The sequence below is a fragment of the Stenella coeruleoalba genome (assembly GCF_951394435.1).
Source record: "Stenella coeruleoalba genome assembly, chromosome: 2".
In the NCBI taxonomy this organism is placed as follows: domain Eukaryota; kingdom Metazoa; phylum Chordata; class Mammalia; order Artiodactyla; family Delphinidae; genus Stenella; species Stenella coeruleoalba.
The window spans coordinates 13,713,568-13,732,172 of NC_137147.1; the positions used below are offsets into that span (position 1 = coordinate 13,713,568).

Sequence of the window (18,605 nt, forward strand, 5' to 3'; positions counted from 1 at the left end):
AGTCTTCTAAATAGACTAAGAAGAAGCAGCCAAGATGGAAGAGGAAGCTGTCGCCAGATCTCTCTCGCTGATACCTCTGCCTCCAGCGGATCTTTCACTATGACCAGCTCCAGTCTTCCCCTGTGGCAACAGCTGTCTCTCAGAGATCACCAGTGATTTCCAGTGGCCAAACGCACGAGCCCCTCTCGGACCCCATCACACTTGTCCTTTCTCTTGGGTCCTTCCCTCTTTAGCCTCCTTAGCACTGCTCTGTCGTGGTATTTCTGTGCCCATTCTTCCCATTCTACTCTCGTTTCCTGTATCTTCAACTATCTTGTAAGTGTTAGTATTCTCCAGGGTACTCTAATTGGCCGCTCTTTTTTTTTTTTTTTTTTTTTACTAAATTTATTTATTTATTTTTGGTTGCGTCGGGTCTTCGTTGCTGCGTGTGGGCTTTCTCTAGGAGCGGCGAGCGAGGGCTACTCTTCATTGCGATGTGCAGGCTTCTCGTTGCGGTGGCTTCTCTTGTTGCAGAGCACGGGCTCTAGGTGCGCAAGCTTCAGTAGTTGTGGCATGCGGGCTTCAGTAGTTGTGGCACATGGGCTTAGTTGCTCCGCAGCATGTGGGATCTTCCTGGACGAGGGCTTGAACCCGTGCCCCCTACATTGGAAGGCAGATTCTTAACCACTGTGCCACCAGGGGAGTCCTTGGCCACTCTTCTTGATCAACACATTCTCCAAGGATGATTTCATTCTCTCCCAAGACTTCAGCTATCATTACGGGTGTGACTCCACCAACCAAACTTTATCTTTCGTCTTGATCTCTGCTGCACCCAGACCTGTGTTTCCATTTGCCGGTTGGACGTTTTCACCTCAACCCAAGCTCACTGAACTAAAATCAGACTCATTGTTTTCTCTGATTTCCAAAATTGGCTTCTCATTCTGTGTTTTCTATTTCTGTTAATGGCATCCATCCCATCCCCCACCCCAAGCTCTCATCTGAACCAGACACCTAGGAGTTTCTTTCAAATCTCCCCCATCTTCCTTCACTGTGATATCCAGTCAGTCACTGCATCCTTTGAGTCTGCATCTGCAAAAACTTTCATGACATTTCCTTCCATGCATCATGATCTCTTGGCCCATGTTCTTATTCCCACTCCCATCCGTCCATTGGGGCATATGTTCTTCTATTCATTGCTATAAAGATGAGTAAAGGGTGTGGTGACAAGTCAAGAACTAGACCCCCCTGTCATGAAATTTAGTCCAGCATGTCAGTTATCTTCTCAAAGCACAAATAGAATTGTTTTTGTTTTTTTTTTCTTCTCTGCTCAGAAGCTTTAATAGCCATCTTTTCATTTGGGTCATGTCTAACCCTTAACGTGCCATTCAAAGCCCTCTACAGTCTTGTCTCCACTTGTCTGTTCAGCTTCATCTTTCACAACTACCTCTACCATACCATCCCACAACCAGGCAACTCACACACACACACATACAAGTCCCTTAGCCTAAAAACACCAAAATAACAACTAGATCTTTGCCCCAAATAGAAAATTAACAAATAACCTTGGAATTCATATCTGATGAGGTAATAGGAAAATACACCATAAGATAAAATTCCATTTAAAAAACACTGGGCCACCTTCATCCTAGTGAATTTGTTTTTTAATTTTTATTGGAGTGTAGTTGCTTTACAATGTTGTGTTAGTTTCTGCTGTACAGCAAAGTGAATCAGCTATACGTATACATATATCCCCTCTTTTCTGGATTTCCTTCCCATTTAGGTCACCACAGAGGATTGAGTAGAGTTCCCTGTGCTATACAGTAGGTTCTCATTAGTTATCTATTTTAGGTATATCAGTGTCCTAATGAATATTTTTCCTTCCCCATTGTCACCTTCAGGGGGGGAAAGGGGGGGCTAATTTTGCTGGGTATTTTGTATTATTTTATTTTATTCTTGAAAATTGATGAGACAGACATTAGCATCCTCTCTTATAAATGAGGAAACCACCTCAGAGCCTAAGTAACACGGCTCGGGCCAGGTGGTGGCGATGGGTGGAGTGTCAGGGTGGAGAGCCAAACCTGCCAGCCTGATTAAGCATAAATAACTGCTATTCTGCTACATCACCTCCAGTGGGAAAATCATCTATGACACTGGTCCGTATTCTTTGGTCTCACTTTGGTTTTGATCCAGAATGAGTTTATCCAGATTCATTGGCCATCCCAGGTCAAGCTTCTATCACATGGTAGGTATTAAATACTAATTCCCATCTTACACATCACCAAGCTTAATCCAAATTACATTGGGTTATTAATCAAATCCACTTTCAAGAGACAAAGATTTGCCACCAGAGACAATATCTTTTAAAATGTGCTGCCAGCTCTAAAGGTGGTTTTCAAAGGGGATTTCTAGAAATGCTCTGAACAATGGAAGCATTTTTGAAATAGATGTGCATCCTCATTGGGCAACACTCACTTATGTGTATAAATTCTAAACCGTAGTTTTCAACAGTCACGGTACTTGGGGTTCACGCTTCACTTACAGAATTGTAATTTAGGGTTAATAAAAACGGTTGCTTTCCTTTTTCTTGTAACTTTTGAGAAATCTGTTTACAACTGTGGAATTAGACGGTTAAAACCCACACAAATGGAAATGTAATGGCATTAGGGATAGCAGCTCACAGAGTGACCTTTCTTACAAAACAAATTTAAATTGGCTTGGCCACGTGGATTCAAAAGTGGCTGAAAACAATTTAACATAATAAAATATGGAGTGTTCAATCTAAATTTCTCTTAGATTGCTAAATCGGTAAAATGCTCAGAAGTGTGAATCAAAAAGAGCATCACTCTAACTTCACAGAAAATGCAGATTAATTTATATGAAAACATAAACTGAAATCCAAATATACTCCTTATTTTATGATTTACTGATCCTTGGCGGGGGAAAAAACTTCAAAGGAGAACAAAGCAGTTAGGTTTGCTGTAGTATATTCATTAGGAAGAACAATTTCAATAATACTAAATTTTTACAAAAAATTGACCAAGGGTCTGGAAGTACATCGCAAGTATTATAATAATAGTCACTGTAAAGTAGAAGCCAGGTTTGGTCATCTTCTTTGGTGTAAAGAAGGAAGCCAACCTTGACTTTAAATGATGTTTCTAAGGTTAAACATGGCAGAAATAGTGCTGAGTCAACTTCTCTACCAAGCATTCTCTACTGCTACTTATATTGGACTGCTTGTGGGATGAGGTTTATTCATTGTCTTTCTTTTTTTTTTTTTTTTTTTGCGGTACGCGGGCCTCTCACTGTTGTGGCCTCTCCCATTGCCGAGCACAGGCTCTGGACGCGCAGTCTCAGCGGCCATGGCTCACGGGCCCAGCTGCTCTGCGGCATGTGGGATCTTCCCAGAACAGGGCATGAACCCGCGTCCCCTGCATCCGCAGGTGGACTCTCAACCACTGCGCCACCAGGGAAACCCATTGTCTTTCTTTTCTCCCCCTTTTTCCCTACCCTCCCTTCCTCCCTCCTTCCTTCCTTACTTTCTTCCTTCCTTTCCTCCCTCCCTCCCGCCCTTCCTGCCTTTGTTTCTGCTATTCCTATCACATCCATAGATAGAATTACATACACTGAGCCATCCAGGGTTCTATCTGACCTGCTTTTTAACTGATGTCCTTGTGTCAACAGATTCCACCCCCCCACTACAAATAGAAACCAAAATTCCAACATACTTCATGTATTTTATCAAATATGAAAACCTCTTGGCCATTATCTCTTCAAACACTTCTTTTCTGACATCCTTGAAGAGAATGTCCTCTCAGAATCCAGTTACACGTATGTTATGCCGCCGATGTGACCTGACGTCTCTCATTCTCTGTTCTCCTCCTCCCCCCTCTTCCTCCCTCAGTTTAACTTTCAGTTCAGTAATTTCTACTCACTCACTGCTGGTGGGAATGCAAAATGGCACAGCCACTTCCGAAGACAGTTTGACAGTTTCTTACGAAGCTAAGCATAGTCTTACCAAACGAGCCAGCAGTCATGAACCTACATATTTACTCAACTGATTTGAAAACTTCTCTCCACAAAAAAATTTGCCCAAGATTATTAATAGCAGCTTTATTCATCATCACCCAAAGCTGGAAGCAGCCAAGATGTCCTTCAGGAGATGACTGTATAAACAAAATGTGATACAACCGTACAATGGAATTATTATCCAGTGATTAAAAGAAATGAGCTGTTGACCCACAAAAACACATGGGTGAATCTTAAATGCATATTTCTAAGTGAAAGAAGCCAGTGTGAAAAGGCTACATTCTGTATGGTACCAATATGACGTTCTGGAAAAGGCAAAACTATAGTGATGACTAAAAGACCAGTGATTATCAAGGGTTTTTTGTGGTGGAGGAGGGTTGAATAGGTAATGCACAGGGAATTTTTTTTTTTTTTTAGTGTGGTAAAATATGCAAGATGAGCCAGAAAGTGAGGAAGTGCTCAAAAAGCAAAACAAAACAAAATTTAAAAAAAAACAACTTACATTGGTAGGGGTGTATCAAAGGGACACAAGAACCAATAGAAAGAGCTCCAAGTGGCCAAAGCTGGAACAGTTTGAGTAACAAAATAAAGTGGTATTGGATTATAACTCAAAGTATAAAATAAATATCCATGAGTCCACACTGATTCAGATAAATGATTGAATAAATAAATGGCAGAGTCGAGACACATCTCCTTTGCAGAAGAATTCCAAATGATTTACGTAGGTACTCTGCCTTCAAAGAGGTGTAGCATAACTCTCCATTCCGTAAGTGTGGACTGCATAGAGTGACCTTCCTCCAACGAGTACTGTATGGAAGGGAGACATAGAGTAACAGTGGTGAAACCTGACAAACACTACTTGAGCCAGGTGATCAAGGTCAGTATCAACAGTGATAAATCTTGTTGATACTATGTACCCTTATGTATGTGATGAAAATGACCCTTAACCTCTCTGGCTTTCCTCCTCAAACCCCACAATCTCAGTCCCATCATGAGAAAAACAGCAGACAAATCCTAATTCAGAGACATTCTACAAAATACCTGACCAGCACTTCTCAAAACTGTCAAGGTCAAAAACAAGGAATGCCTGAGAAATGTCACAGCCAAGAGGAGCCTAAGGAGACATGACAGCTAAATGTAATGTCATAGCTGGGATGGGATCCTGGAAAAGGAAAAATACGTTAGATAAAAACCCTGGACAACTGAATAAAGCATGGGCTTTGGTTAATAGTAATGTCAAAATTGTTTCATTAATTATAAGAAATATATGATACTAATGTAAAATGTTAATAATAGGTGAAACTGGGTGTGAGGTGTAGGGGAAATCTGTACTATCTTCACGATTTTTTTTTGTAAATCTAAAACTGTTCTATTTTGGGTTTTGGTGGGTTTTTTTGTGGTACTTGGGCCTCTCACTGTTGTGGCCTCTCCCGTTGCAGAGCACAGGCTCCGGACGCGCAGGCTCAGCGGCCATGGCTCACGGGCCCAGCCGCTCCACAGCATGTGGGATCTTCCCGGACCGGGCACGAACCCGTGTCCCCTGCATCGGCAGGCGGACTCTCAACCACTGCGCCACCAGGGAAGCCCCTAAAACTGTTCTAAAATAAAAGTTTATTTTAAAATTTTCAGGTATTACTGTATGATGGAAATTATATCCCTTGCCACTTTAAATGTATAATACAAGTCTAGATGTCAATTAAAAATATATAAAGGGGTTATATATAGCCTTTCAAAATAATGTTATAGGAAACATAAGCAAAAAATGGAAAACCACCACTTAATGGCAACTTTATAGGACTCTGAACTCTCAACAGTGTCCCAGTGGAGTCAGGCTTTTGCCATAGGGAAGTACGCTCACAACCTGTTATATGGGTTGGTTTCTGACAAAGAAGAGACCTCATATATCTGCTTTTGAATTGCATTTGGAGAACCTCAAAAAAACAAACAAACAAAAGTGCCTAGCTTTCCTATAATACTATTTGCAATATACGTTTCAAAGGAGGAAATCCCTTGGCCTTGGACCTATCGAAATGAAAGCACTTTGCATGTCTTTTGAACTTCATAATTCCTACAGCACTGAGAAAACCCACAGGTATGGTTCCTAGATTCTCCCTGTGGCCAGTCTCAGAAGGCCTGTAAATATGTTAATATAGCCAAACATGGAAACAACCTAAGTGTCCATCGATGGATGAGTGGATAAAGAAAATATGAAATATATCTGTATCTGTACCCATACAATGGAATATTATTCAGCCATAAAAAAAGAAGAAAAGCTGCCACTTGTGACGATATAGATGGATCTTGAGGGCACTATGCTAAGTGAAATAAATCTTACAGAGAAAGACAAATACTGTACTGATTTTCAGCCTTTTTTCTTTTCTAATACTTACATTTAAGACTGTAAGTGTCATCTAAGCCCTGCTTTAGCTGCATCTCACAAGTTTTGGTATGTCTTGTCTTCATTAATATTTTGTTCAAAATATTTTCTAATTTCTGTTGTACTTTCTTCTTTGACACATGGGCTGTACAGAAATCCGTTGTTAAATTTTCAAAGGATGTGGCATTTCTAGTTTTCGTTATTGATTTCTAGCTAATTCCACTGGTCAGAGGACTTATTTTTAATGTTTTCAAATCCTTGAATCAATTCTCTTTTAAGCCCTTCAGTTCTCCAGTGAACAAATACATCTTCCCATGTATTTAAATAAATTTTAAGTATAATTAAGTAGACTCTATAATCTGATGTCTTAAGTCTCTTGAATGTTTCAATAGTATTTGTAAACTCGAATTTCAACTCAAAATCGTAAGTCTAAACCAACTTGTATTTTAAAAAAAAATATTTATTTATTAATTTTGGCTGTGTTGGGTCTTAGTTGCTGCATGTGGGATCTTTCGTTGCGGTGTGCGGGCTCTTTGTTGAGGCACACAGGCTTCTCTCCAGTTGTGGCGTGCAGGCTCTGGAGTGCGCGGGCTCAGTATTTGCGGTGCTCAGGCTCTCTAGTTGTGGCATGCGGGCTTAGTTGCCCCGCAGCATGTGGTATCTTAGTTCCCTGACCAGGGCTCGAACCCGTGTCCCCTGCATTGGAAGGCAGATTCTTAACCACTGGACCACCAGGGAAGTCCCCCAACTTGTATTTTAAATTGGAATCACAAAGTGAATCTGTTAATCAGTCTAAAGCTGTGCTGTCTAAAGTCACCAGCACATGTGACTACTTAAATTTAATTTTAACTAATCAAAATTAAATAAAGTTAAAAATTCAGGGCTTCCCTGGTGGCGCAGTGGTTGAGAGTCTGCCTGCCGATGCAGGGGACACAGGTTCGTGCCCTGGTCCGGGAAGATCCCATATGCCGCAGAGTGGCTGGGCCCGTGAGCCATGGCCGCTGGGCCTGCGCATCCGGAGCCTGTGCTCCGCAACAGGAGAGGCCACAACAGTGAGAGGCCCGCGTACTGCAAAAAAAAAAAAAAAATTCAGTTCCTCACTGGATAGCCATATCCAGTAGCCATACTTCAAGTGTTCGATAACTACCTATGATTGGTGGCTGCCATGTTGAACCACGCCAAAGAGAACATTTCCATCATTGCACAGAGTTCTGTTGGACAGCACTCCCTAGACACTCCTGTTGGCTGCCCTGGGGCCCTGATCCTGGTCCAGTCAGGTGACAGAATCCTGTGGTGATTTATGCGAACATCATCCCACACAAGGGAGCTACTATGGGGACTCCTTAGAAAGGGATTAAGGGAGATAAAAACATTCTGAGGCAAACTCCTGCTCACCCTTCAAGGCCCCGTGCCAACCTCACGTCCTGTGTGACAACTAACTCCTAACCCCTTAGGAGATGAGTCATACTTTCTTCTGGACCCACTCCCACAGCAGTCACTTCTGAGCTCTCCTCACATTGTAGTGTGGTCGGTACACTTCCAGTTCCGCCTCCAGCTTTGGACTATGAGCTTCCTGAAGCCAGGACCTTTTCTTTTTTTAAGAAGATGTTGGGGGTAGGAGTTTATTAATTAGTTTATTTATTTTTGCTGTGTTGGGTCTTCGTTTCTGTGCGAGGGCTTTCTCTAGTTGTGGCAAGTGGGGGCCACTCTTCATCGCGGTGCGCGGGCCTCTCACCATCGCGGCCTCTCTTGTTGCGGAGAAGAGGCTCCAGACGTGCAGGCTCAGTAGTTGTGGCTCACGGGCCTAGTTGCTCTGCAGCATGTGGGATCCTCCCAGACCAGGACTTGAACCCGTGTCCCCTGCATTGGCAGGCAGATTCTCAACCACTGCGCCACCAGGGAAGCCCCAGGACCATTTTTTATCTTTGCGTCTTTAGTGTCTGGCACCGTGCCTGTGCATGACAGGTTTGCATACGTTGATGAATGAGAGGGAAGTTTCTCTGAGAGGCAGAGCTAAGAATCCGAAGGTGTGAATTCCTCTCTCCACTCAGTGTTTGAATTATGCTCCTTGGCAAGTCAAACACTTTCCTTGGGCCTCAGTTTCCTCTTCCTCATCAATTTCAAGGAGGAGGTTGACTTAGATAAGATTGCTCATTGCCTGTTAGACGTAAATAAGTGTTATATGAACAAAGGGTGCCGTGGCCAGGGAAGCTGGGGAAATACTTGGTCAAAGATGACAAATGGGTGTTTTCTTACTGTAGGAGTTCACAGAAACTTTAAAATGCGGAAGTCCGTTATGGCACTCCAAGGAATGGGTACAATGCAGAGATTCTCAGACTTATTTGATGGACCATGTAATTCTGTGTTTGTGTGTGTGTGTGTGTGTGTGTGTGTGTGTGTGTGTGTGTGTGTGTGTGTGTGTGTTTATGTGCACGTGAGGATATAGAGAGAGCCGTCTTAAAGAACTAATGTTCCATGGATTATACTTTGGGAAATGATTGATTAGCTGTCTCTAAGCGATCTTCCAGTTCGATGTTTTTATGTCTTATGAACCTGCTGCCATCTTACCGTCCCTGGTACCTAACTTGACTAGTGGTGTGACTGTAAACTCATAAGCCACACACTTAACCTTCCATTCCCTCTGCCCCTGCTTCCTCATCTCCCCTTGCAACCCTGCCCCACCCAAGTGAAGACACTGAGCAAGTCGACTTGGAACACCCGGAAGGAAAGGCCTGGGTGCACCCACTTAACTTCAGACCTCAGATAGTGAGGTCACGTCAGAGCTGATCTAAGAGCAGCTGCCTTGAAAACTGAAGCATAAGACAGAATGATTTTATTTTAATTTAAATTGATTTTCTCAGCTCTATCATGTTTCTTTCATGATATCATGGAGGTAACTTTAATATATCTAATCTTAGCCATAACTTAATATACCAGGCTTTCATGCCCAGGAATTGTGAAAGCAGCTACAGATTATTAATGTTATGTTAATAAGAAAGCAATAATGAAATATTATACAGAGTTCCTATTCCATATATTAGTAATGAAGACCTTTTGTGTTTTTATGGACCTGATACTTTACACTGTGGTTGCCAAAAAGATTAGAAAATGTTTTTGCCTTCTCAGCAAAAAGGCCCCAGATTAGGCTACGTGACTAGAAAATATTTGCAACAGGTAACAAAAATGGCCATGGGCATTGTGAGACAGGAGGCAATGAATTTATTTTAATCTGAGGTGCCAGGAATAGGAGTGCTTGTTGCTCAGGAGTGAAACAAACAGTTTATCAGCTGCCTTGGAAATACAAAGTAGAAAACAACAGTGTTACCACAAAGCTCAGCCCTGTGATAAATTGCCACACGGACTGGAATTTACCAGCATCGATGGTAGAAACCAGTGTTTAGTATGTGCCTGCCATTGGCTGACACTGCTGTCAGCACTTCACACGCACTATCACAGATAATTCTTGTGGCAACTCTAAGACAGAGGCATCATCCTTATTGTCAAGATGGGGAATAAGCACAGAGGAGTGAAGGTCAGTGGCAGACCTGGGATTTGAACCTGCACAGCCTGTCTTCTGAGCCCGCCCTTATAACCACAACGCTGAGAATGGAGACCCCTGGCCTTTCAGGTCTGAGCTCCGGGTTAGGGGAGACACCGCAGGCCTCTGGCCTATCCAGAAGAGCTTCACGTATTTCCACTAACGCACTCATTTGCCTGCACCTCCAAGGTTACCTCGGGTCTCACAGTGACCCGCTGGGCAGACTGTGATTTGGTATGGGCGTAGCAGGCCAGACAGATCTCCTATCACTCTGCGACTCTCCAATGGAGGTGACCACAGTCACACGCTCATCAGAAAGTCCACCTGGTTCTTCGTGGAGCCAGTATCACCTGAGGATTGGTGACTTGTAAACACGTACACACACACACCCCCGACCTCTCCTTCTTCCCCACACCCACACACGTCCTCCAGCCCAGCGGTCAGCCCTGCACTGCCCTCAGTCGTGTGGTTCTCTCTGCACTCCCAACAATTTCTTGAAGGAGACAGGCCTCCTCTGTGCTCTGTTGGCCTTTGTTCCAAGACCATGGGCTGCGTGTTCATCCCCTCCTGTGCCCAGTCTTATACTCAGGTGGGTGAGATGCACCTGGGTGTGAGGCCCCCTCACATCATGAGGAGGAAGAGGTTGTGTAACCTGTGGATTCCAAGACCCCAAACTTCATGTCGCCATCTTGGCTTCTTCCTCCACCATCGTTGGGCTTTGGCCAGACACATAGAAATTCTGAAAAGCAAAATGCCGTTTTCTTCAATCACGTGATTTTTGAAAATGGGAGAAATAATATGACGTTGACTTAGCCAATGCCCTTTCTGTGCAGATACGAGGTTCATTGTAACTGTGATTTAAATACTAATTATATGCCAGTTTTAGTTTAAAGTTTTTTGTGTTTGTTCTTTTGCAGAAGCAGTCAGGGGAGTGACTAAAAGCTTATTCATTCCCAGGGTTTTTATTTTGGAAATGAACATGCTGGCACAATTTTAATTGGGTTTTAGTTGTTGTTGTTTTAATTCTCACAGTGATGGCTTGGCTATGTCTTTTGGGACTGCAGAGGGAAACTGGCATCTGGTGTTTGAGGATTCCAGGGATTTGCACCATATTTATGTGTAATAACTCTACAGTAAATAAACAGAATGAATAATTAAGTGAATAATGAGTTTCTCAGAAAAGAAGACTCCTCTTAAAACTGCAACAGAAATTCTCACATGTGTCCCACCCTCCCTCCTGTGTGGTGATTCCATGGTGCTCTCACTGTGTCATTGTCCTGTGGAAACCATCAAGGACATTTTCCAAGCGGAAATCAAGCATGCCGTTTGTATCATGGTTTGATACAAACAAGATATTTTCTTCCAATTGCAAGGATGCTGGATTTATGTCTCTTAGAATTATCTTTTTTTTTTACCCTAGAGTTATTTGCCTCTTTAAAAATAAAATCCATGAGATTAAATTTCACTGAACAGTGTTGCTCTGAGGGAGTAAAAACTTGAAATTCCAGGAATTTGCTGTATCTAGTGAAATTACATAAATTCATGTTAATACTCATATTAGCCAGACAAGGTGCCCTTGCTTCCAGACACAGCCCAGGCCCAAAGTGAATCTTTCCAAAGGTAAAACCACTGTGTAATTACTGTTTCTTCTCCATGTGTGTTCATCCACTCACTCATATGTTTTTACTTGTCTGTTCATTCATTCATGCCCCAAGTATTTACTGAGCACCTACTATATGCCAGGCACTGTGCCAGGCTCTGGCGATACCATGGTGGGCAAAACCAGACCCAGTTCCTGTCCTTACAGAGCTTGCATTCTTATCAGAGAGATAGCAATCAAATAATGAAATGAAAGTTAAGTTGCAACTAATTTTGACAACTAACTTTAACTATGACAGTTTCTATGAAAGAAAGGGTTAGTCTGCTCAGGCTGCCATAACAAAATACTGCAAACCGGGTGGCTTAAAAAGCAGGGATTTATTGCCTCACAATTCCGGAGACTAGAAGTCCAAGATCAAGGTTTTAGCAGATTTAGTTTCATCTGAGGCCTCTGTCCTTGGCTTGCAGATGGCAGACTTCTCATCATGTCCTCACATGGTCTTTCCTCTGTGTGCGTGCATGTCTGTGTCCAAATCTCCTCTTCTTACAAAGACAGCAGTCAGATTGGATTAGGGTCTACCGTAACAGCCTCATTTTAACTTAATCACCTCTTTAAAGGCCCTATCTCCAAACAGTCACATTCTGAGTACTGGGAGTTAGAGCTTCAACATATGAATTTTGGGGGACACGATTCAGCCATAACAGAGAGTAATCTGGTTCAGATGGAGATGTTAATGGGGAAGGGTCAGATATTAATGGGTACCCAAGCAGGGACATAGGGTGGGCTTGCTGAGGATTAAATGGGAATCTAAAGGATGATTAAGAGCTAACTAAACACAGTGGAGGGGAAGGGCATTCCAGGAAGAGGGAAGGGCACTGCCAAGCCTCCCGGTGGGAGGGGCGTGGCAGGAAGCAGAGACCAAGGGGGAGGCAACCATGGTGGCTGAGGAGCTGTGAGACACGGCATGGGGCTAGGATGACACTGACATTGTCAGTGGGGACAGCCAGGCCATGCAGGGCCCTCTAAACCAGGGCAGGGAATTTTGTCTTTTTCTCGAGAGCAATGGGAGACCATCGGAGGTTTCTAGTGAGGGCAGAGGAGGAATGACCAGATTTGCCTTTGGAAATTATCAGTCTGGCTGCAGGTGGACAACGGATGTGAGGGGTTCTGGAGTGCTTTCTGGAAGAGTGTTGGATACAGGAGAATGCTGCAGACATCCAAGTAATAAATGAAAGTGGCTTGTATTCAGGAGGTGGGGTGGGATCAGAAAGAAACAAGTGGATCTGATAGATCCATGGGGACAGTGGGTTAAATTTGGTGGCACTGGATGGCAAGAGTGGATATGCTGGGCACTGGGTGAGGGAGAAGGTGACAAGGCTGTCTCCTTAACTAGAGATGTCTGCCTTCTATAACTGGGTTACTTAGGTTGCAAGTCAGTGGGATGGAGAGCATCAGAAGAGGCTCATGTTAGAATTGACCTTTGATCATATTGACATCAGTAGACACCAAAGGCCCCATGGGTCCCCAGCACAGACACCTCTTTCCCCTGCACATGCTGTTCTGCCTTGAACACTCTTTCCTGCTTATGCCTCACCACCTACCCACCCTTCATGGCTCAACCCAAGGGTCAACTTCCTCAGCAGCAAGGCCTTCCTGAATTCCTCAGACTGGGCTACATGTCCCTTTTATATACTCTTGTAACGCCTGTACTTTTTCTTCGAAGCAGTTGTTAATGGTTAAAATTACATAATTATGTGTTTAAATTCTGTTTCTCCCACTAGAACATAAAGCTTGTGAAGGTCAAGAGCATTTCTGCCTGATTAGTGCAGCAAAGTGGTAGCTCTAGAGCCAGACCCTCTGGGTTCACATCTCGTCTCCCCTACTTCCTAGTGACGTGATCTTGGACAGGGTGTTTCATCTCGCTGCACCTGAGTTGCTTTGAATGTTAAGTGTGGAATATGATGGTACATCCTTCATAGAAGCGGATGATGGATGATTAAATGAGTTAATTAGCATAAAGTGTTAATAACAGTGTTTGACATAGAGTAAGTACTCAGTAAATGTTAGCTCTTATTATTGTTCATCACTGTATCCCTAAGTATTTGATGGACAGATGATCAGATAGATGGCTATAGACTGATGCATGGATGGATTGAAGAATGGAAGGATAGGTAAGGTGGAAAAGCAAGGAAGCTCAAATGGGTATTGTGGAAAGAGGGACTGGCCCATACTTCAAGACATAGTTAAATTCCAAGATATTGGGTCCCACTAAGTTAAACTTCTCCTATATGGTTACTTTCAGGCAGGGCCTTAAAGAATCTCCATCAATATCTAAATAGACATTTCTCCAAAGAAGACATACAAATGGTCAATAGGCACATGAAAAGATGTTCAACATCGCTAATTATTAGAAAAATGCAAATCAAATCTACAAGGTACCACCTCACACTGGTCAGAATAGCCATCATTTAGAAGTCTACAGGGGCGCTTCCCTGGTGGCGCAGTGGTTGAGAGTCTGCCTGCCGATGCAGGGGACACGGGTTCATGCCCTGGTCCGGGAAGATCCCACATGCCGCGGAGCGGCTGGGCCTGTGAGCCATGGCCGCTGAGCCTGCGCGTCCGGAGCCTGTGCTCTGCAGCGGGAGAGGCCACAACAGTGAGCGGCCTGCGTACCGCAAAAAAAAAAAAGTCTACAAATAACAAATGCTGGAGAGGGTGTGGAGGAAAGGGAACCCTCCTACACTATTGGTGGGAATGTAAACTGGTGCAGCCACTATGGAAAACAGTATGGAGATTCCTCAAAAAACTAAAAATAGAGTTGCCATATGATCCAGCAATTTCACTCCTGGGCATATATCCAGACCAAACTACATCTCAAAAAGATACATGCACCCCAATGTTCATAGCAGCACTATTCACAATAGCCAAGACATGGAAACAACCCAAGTGCCCATCAACAGATGAATGGATAAAGAAGATGTGGTACATATATACAATGGAATACTACTCAGCCATAAAAAAGAATGGAATAATGCCATTTGCAGCAACATGGATGGACGTAGAGATTATCATACTAAGTGAAGTAAGTCAGAAAAAGAACAAATACCATATGATATCACATATGTGGAGTCTAAAATATGAAATTATCTACAAAACAGAAAGAGACTCACAGACGTAGAGAACAGACTTGTGGTTGCCAAGGAAGGGTGAGGGGGGGATGGAGTGGGAGTTTGGGATTAGCAGATGTAAACTATTATATATATGTATAACTGAATCACTTTGCTGTATACCAGAAACTAACACAACACTGTAAATCAACTATCCTTTAATAAAATACATTAAAAAATTAAATTAAAAAAAAGAATCTCCATCAAGCCTTATTCAGTGACAAACCTAAGTATTTGTTTCTTGGTTTCAACAGAGGAAAAAAAAAATCACTACAACCCAACTGTCCCCTCCTTAATTAACCTAACAGTACATTTCCTAACTTAACTGTAAAATTTTTTTAAGGTGTAATAACTAAGTTTAATGTGATTTTAATGCTAAATTGATTCATTGATTTATTCATTCTTATGTTCCTCCCTCAGACACATATGGGATTCCTACCACGTGTCAGATGCTGTGATAGGTACGGGTGGTTACCAAGTCACATAAGCTATTGTCCCTATTCTCAAGGAGCCTAAGACTCCTAATAAACTTTATAAAGAGATTTCAAATAAATATTTATACTCAATATACCTGATCAAAACAAAGCAAATACAGCAGCAGAAGCTGTTTTATAAACAGGGGGCCACAGATGATGAAGGATCATCTTCAGTGTATTGTTCACCCCAGCTCAGCTCTGGCTTCAGTAATGAAGCCTCCAGCAGAGGCTGCTCAGTCCCAGCTGGAAGGTATTTGCATTGCTGTCACTCTATTTATGACAGCAACTCATGTCTGGTATTTTTCTTTTTGCCCAGAGGATTCTCTTTCTGTAATTTATTACAGAATTCAAGGCCATTTCATTAGGAGGAAATGTGCCATATCATTATTATAACAACTCTCCCTATTTTTGTTCAATTTTGAAACTGACAATCTAAAGACTATTTTTAGCTCAGTCATGTGTGATTATTTGTTTCCTTATTATGAGAACTTTTTTCCGTCAGACTAGTTAACATGAATTTTATGCTCACATATTATGTCACATGCTCCAATTCAATTTATTTTAAAGCAGATTCTTTGGGGGAAAACTGTAAAACTAATTTGAATTGATTCTTTAGAGATTCCATTTTAAATGAAGTGCTATAAAATTGGCAGACAAAGTGAAAAATGGAATTGAATTCTCTTCTTCAGCTACTTATTGGATTCAGAAATCTTTTTGACAGTGCCAAGGGTTTTGATATAATGTTTTACACAATTTTCCTAACATTTATCTCAAACTCCACTGCCTTTATTTTGGTTGTTCGACTCAAAATGATTTCCTGATATTTCCATAGATAAAAGCAGAGTTCTTGCTAAAGGAAATATTTGGTGCTCTGATACAAACTTCTTACCATCTACAGTGGTGCCCGTCTATAAAACATCTGCTGTAAAGCGGGTATTTTAATTCCAGAGTGAATACTGAACATTTGTGGACAAACTTTCTGAGAGACGTGTGGAATAAAACTGCATCTCCAACTTCCTCCAATTTGGCCCCAATTTATATTTCTGCCTTTCATATTTGATGGATTTACAGCTTGAGGATAGCGTGAGAATAATGGGCAAGATGCCTGATGGCTTAATTTCCTGTCCTCCACAGCCCGAGAGGAGACCATTGTTCGTCAGGGCAGGGGGCTCTGTGCTAATCAGAAACAGCCGTCACTGGTGGGGAAAGGGACCCCAGGATTGGTCCATCTGATTGCACTAGATGATTTATATCCGATTATTAACAATCTAATGGAAAATACATAGCAAACACATGTCTACAATTTCACCTTGAGACACACGTGTTTTCCTTGATGTGCTTTTAAAAGGGAGGAGTTCTATTTCACACTCATCTTTTGCCCCGAATTCCCTAAATCGCATCCGTCACTTCTATTGGTCCAGCTAGTGGGCTAAGAGGCAGACTCATGGAGGGCCCTCGCCCAATTTTGCTCTGCTCCCATTGACTGCAGCCTCAAGTACTTGGAGTTCCTCCCCTAAAGTCAGGCTGGTCTTGAAAGAAGCAAATCACTGCTGCATGTGTTTTTGTTCTGATTACAAAGAAGATAATTGTGGGAAGTGAGAGCACCTGTTAGGCTCCAGGGGAAGAAGCAGGCCCAGGGCCAACTCCTCTATCAAAGACACAATGCTTAGGGCTCCCCCTTCCTTGCAGGGGCCCACAAAAGCTCTAATTTTAGTTAAAATGAGTATAAAAATGAATATCTAATAATAAATCCAGCCTACATAGTATTTGTTTTTATACCAAAATAGCCTTTGCATATCATCTTTTATTTTTTTATAGAGGAAGGGGCACATGAACGTCATAATGCAGCCCTGAGCGGAACAGCCCTGAGGAACACAAGATAAGGGACTGACTGTGGGGTTAGACTGTGACCGTGGGAGCTGGCGGCGAGGTCTCAAGGAGTCTCTGAGTCATACGCCTCTGCGTGTGAAAGTGGGCCTGAAGTTGCTGTAGGTCACAAGGCCGGAAATTGGGAAGGAAACATGGATATGACGACAGTGGTCTCAACCCGGGGTGATCTGCCCCCCAGGAGACATTCAGCAAAGCCTAGAGACAGTTTGGGTTCCCACAACTGCCATGAGTGTCGCTACCAGCATCTAGCGGGCAGAGGCCAGGGATGCTGCTGAACACCCCACAATGCACAGGACAGCCCCACACAACAAAGAATCATCTGGCTTAAAACAGCATCAGTGCTGAGGCTGAGAAACCTCAAGGTTAAGGTAAAGAAAGGCTGGGACCTGCGAGGCCGGCTGGAGCCCATGTTTGTCTCCCACAGTGTCCAAGCTCCATGCAGGGTGACCCACGGAAGCTGCTGGCGTCCTGTGCTGTGCAGCAACGCTTGCACTTGGCCGAGGACTTGGAAAATCTGAAAGAGGAGGTTGGGCATTGGCTGAGAGGCTGCAGGCCGCTGCCCCCTGCAACAGGTGAGCAGCAGTAGAGCTGCGGCCCGCGAGCTGCGGCAATGCGGGGTGCCCTGCACCGACCTTCAGAGTGTAACGGCTGCTGCTTCACCGCCACCTTCTGGACCTCATGCTCACTTCTCTCGTGGCCAAGCCCGGCGCGGAGCCACATGGGGAGCGGCACGCTAGGAAATGTGGTTCCCGCTTAGCGCAGTTGCCCTGGTAACACACCTCCGCGGTGGACCACGTGGAGCTCCGCTCACCAGCACTTTTTACTTAGGATGTGGCTTTTCCCCACCTCACTCCCAACCTTGAATGCACTTCAAGGAGACTTGGCATTTCAACTGTTTTAATCTGCAAGCAGCTGGTGTGCTTTAGACGGAGAGTTGTGCATCCACATCTGTTCTTTCCTTCAGGAATAGAGTCATGGCTGGACACACAGCTGCCTGGATGGACTACACGTCCCAGAGGCCCCTGCAGGTGTAGCTGTGACATTAAGTACTGACCATAGGGCTCTGAGGGAGGCAGTTGTGCCAGCTCCCGAGCCGGGCCTTCAGACACTGGCTGTGCACTCCTCCGTGTGCTCTACCCATTTCCAGCTGGAACCCAGAGGTGGGGGCAGTCAGCTTCAGCCGCGTAAGGACAAGAGCAGAGCAGCAAGACGGAAAGATTCTGGAGGCTTTGTGGTCCAGAGAATCTTTAAGCATCCTTTTTCTTGAGTTCTGAGTGAACAGATTAGTCACTTAGCTTGCAGATGATAAGAGTCAACTCAAATCCACTGAAGCAGCAAAACGAGTATATTTGCTCACGTAATTGGGAAGTCTGGGGTAAGAATTGCAGGCATAGCTGGATCTAGGGGTTCAAACGATGTCATTAGGGCTCTCCATCTCTCAGTCTGGGCTTTCTGCAGAAGTCCAGGGAAGATGGCCTTCAGAAATTCCAGGCTTAAAATCTCCTTATAGCTCATGACCCAGCACAAGACAGGAGCTTCTGTCTTCCAACAT

At 43.5% G+C, this 18,605-nt stretch overlaps 1 protein-coding gene across 8 annotated transcripts in view; it reads left to right on the forward strand.

Annotated features, from left to right (window-relative positions):
- Positions 1-18,605, forward strand: part of EFCAB11 (EF-hand calcium binding domain 11) — a gene marked incomplete at its 3' end in the record, with an annotated part of 228,093 nt that overhangs the window by 149,002 nt on the left and 60,486 nt on the right. For 3 of the 8 annotated variants that reach the window (XM_079915049.1, XM_079915043.1, XM_079915046.1), the window contains exon 7: positions 5,445-6,892. The exons of 4 other annotated variants lie outside the window; for them this stretch is intronic. In XM_079915049.1, coding sequence (XP_079771175.1) covers positions 5,445-5,607 — 163 coding nt within the window. Of the gene's footprint in view, positions 1-5,444; positions 6,893-16,981; positions 18,155-18,605 lie in introns of those variants that run through there. One more of the 8 variants, XM_079915050.1, reaches the window with a different exon arrangement.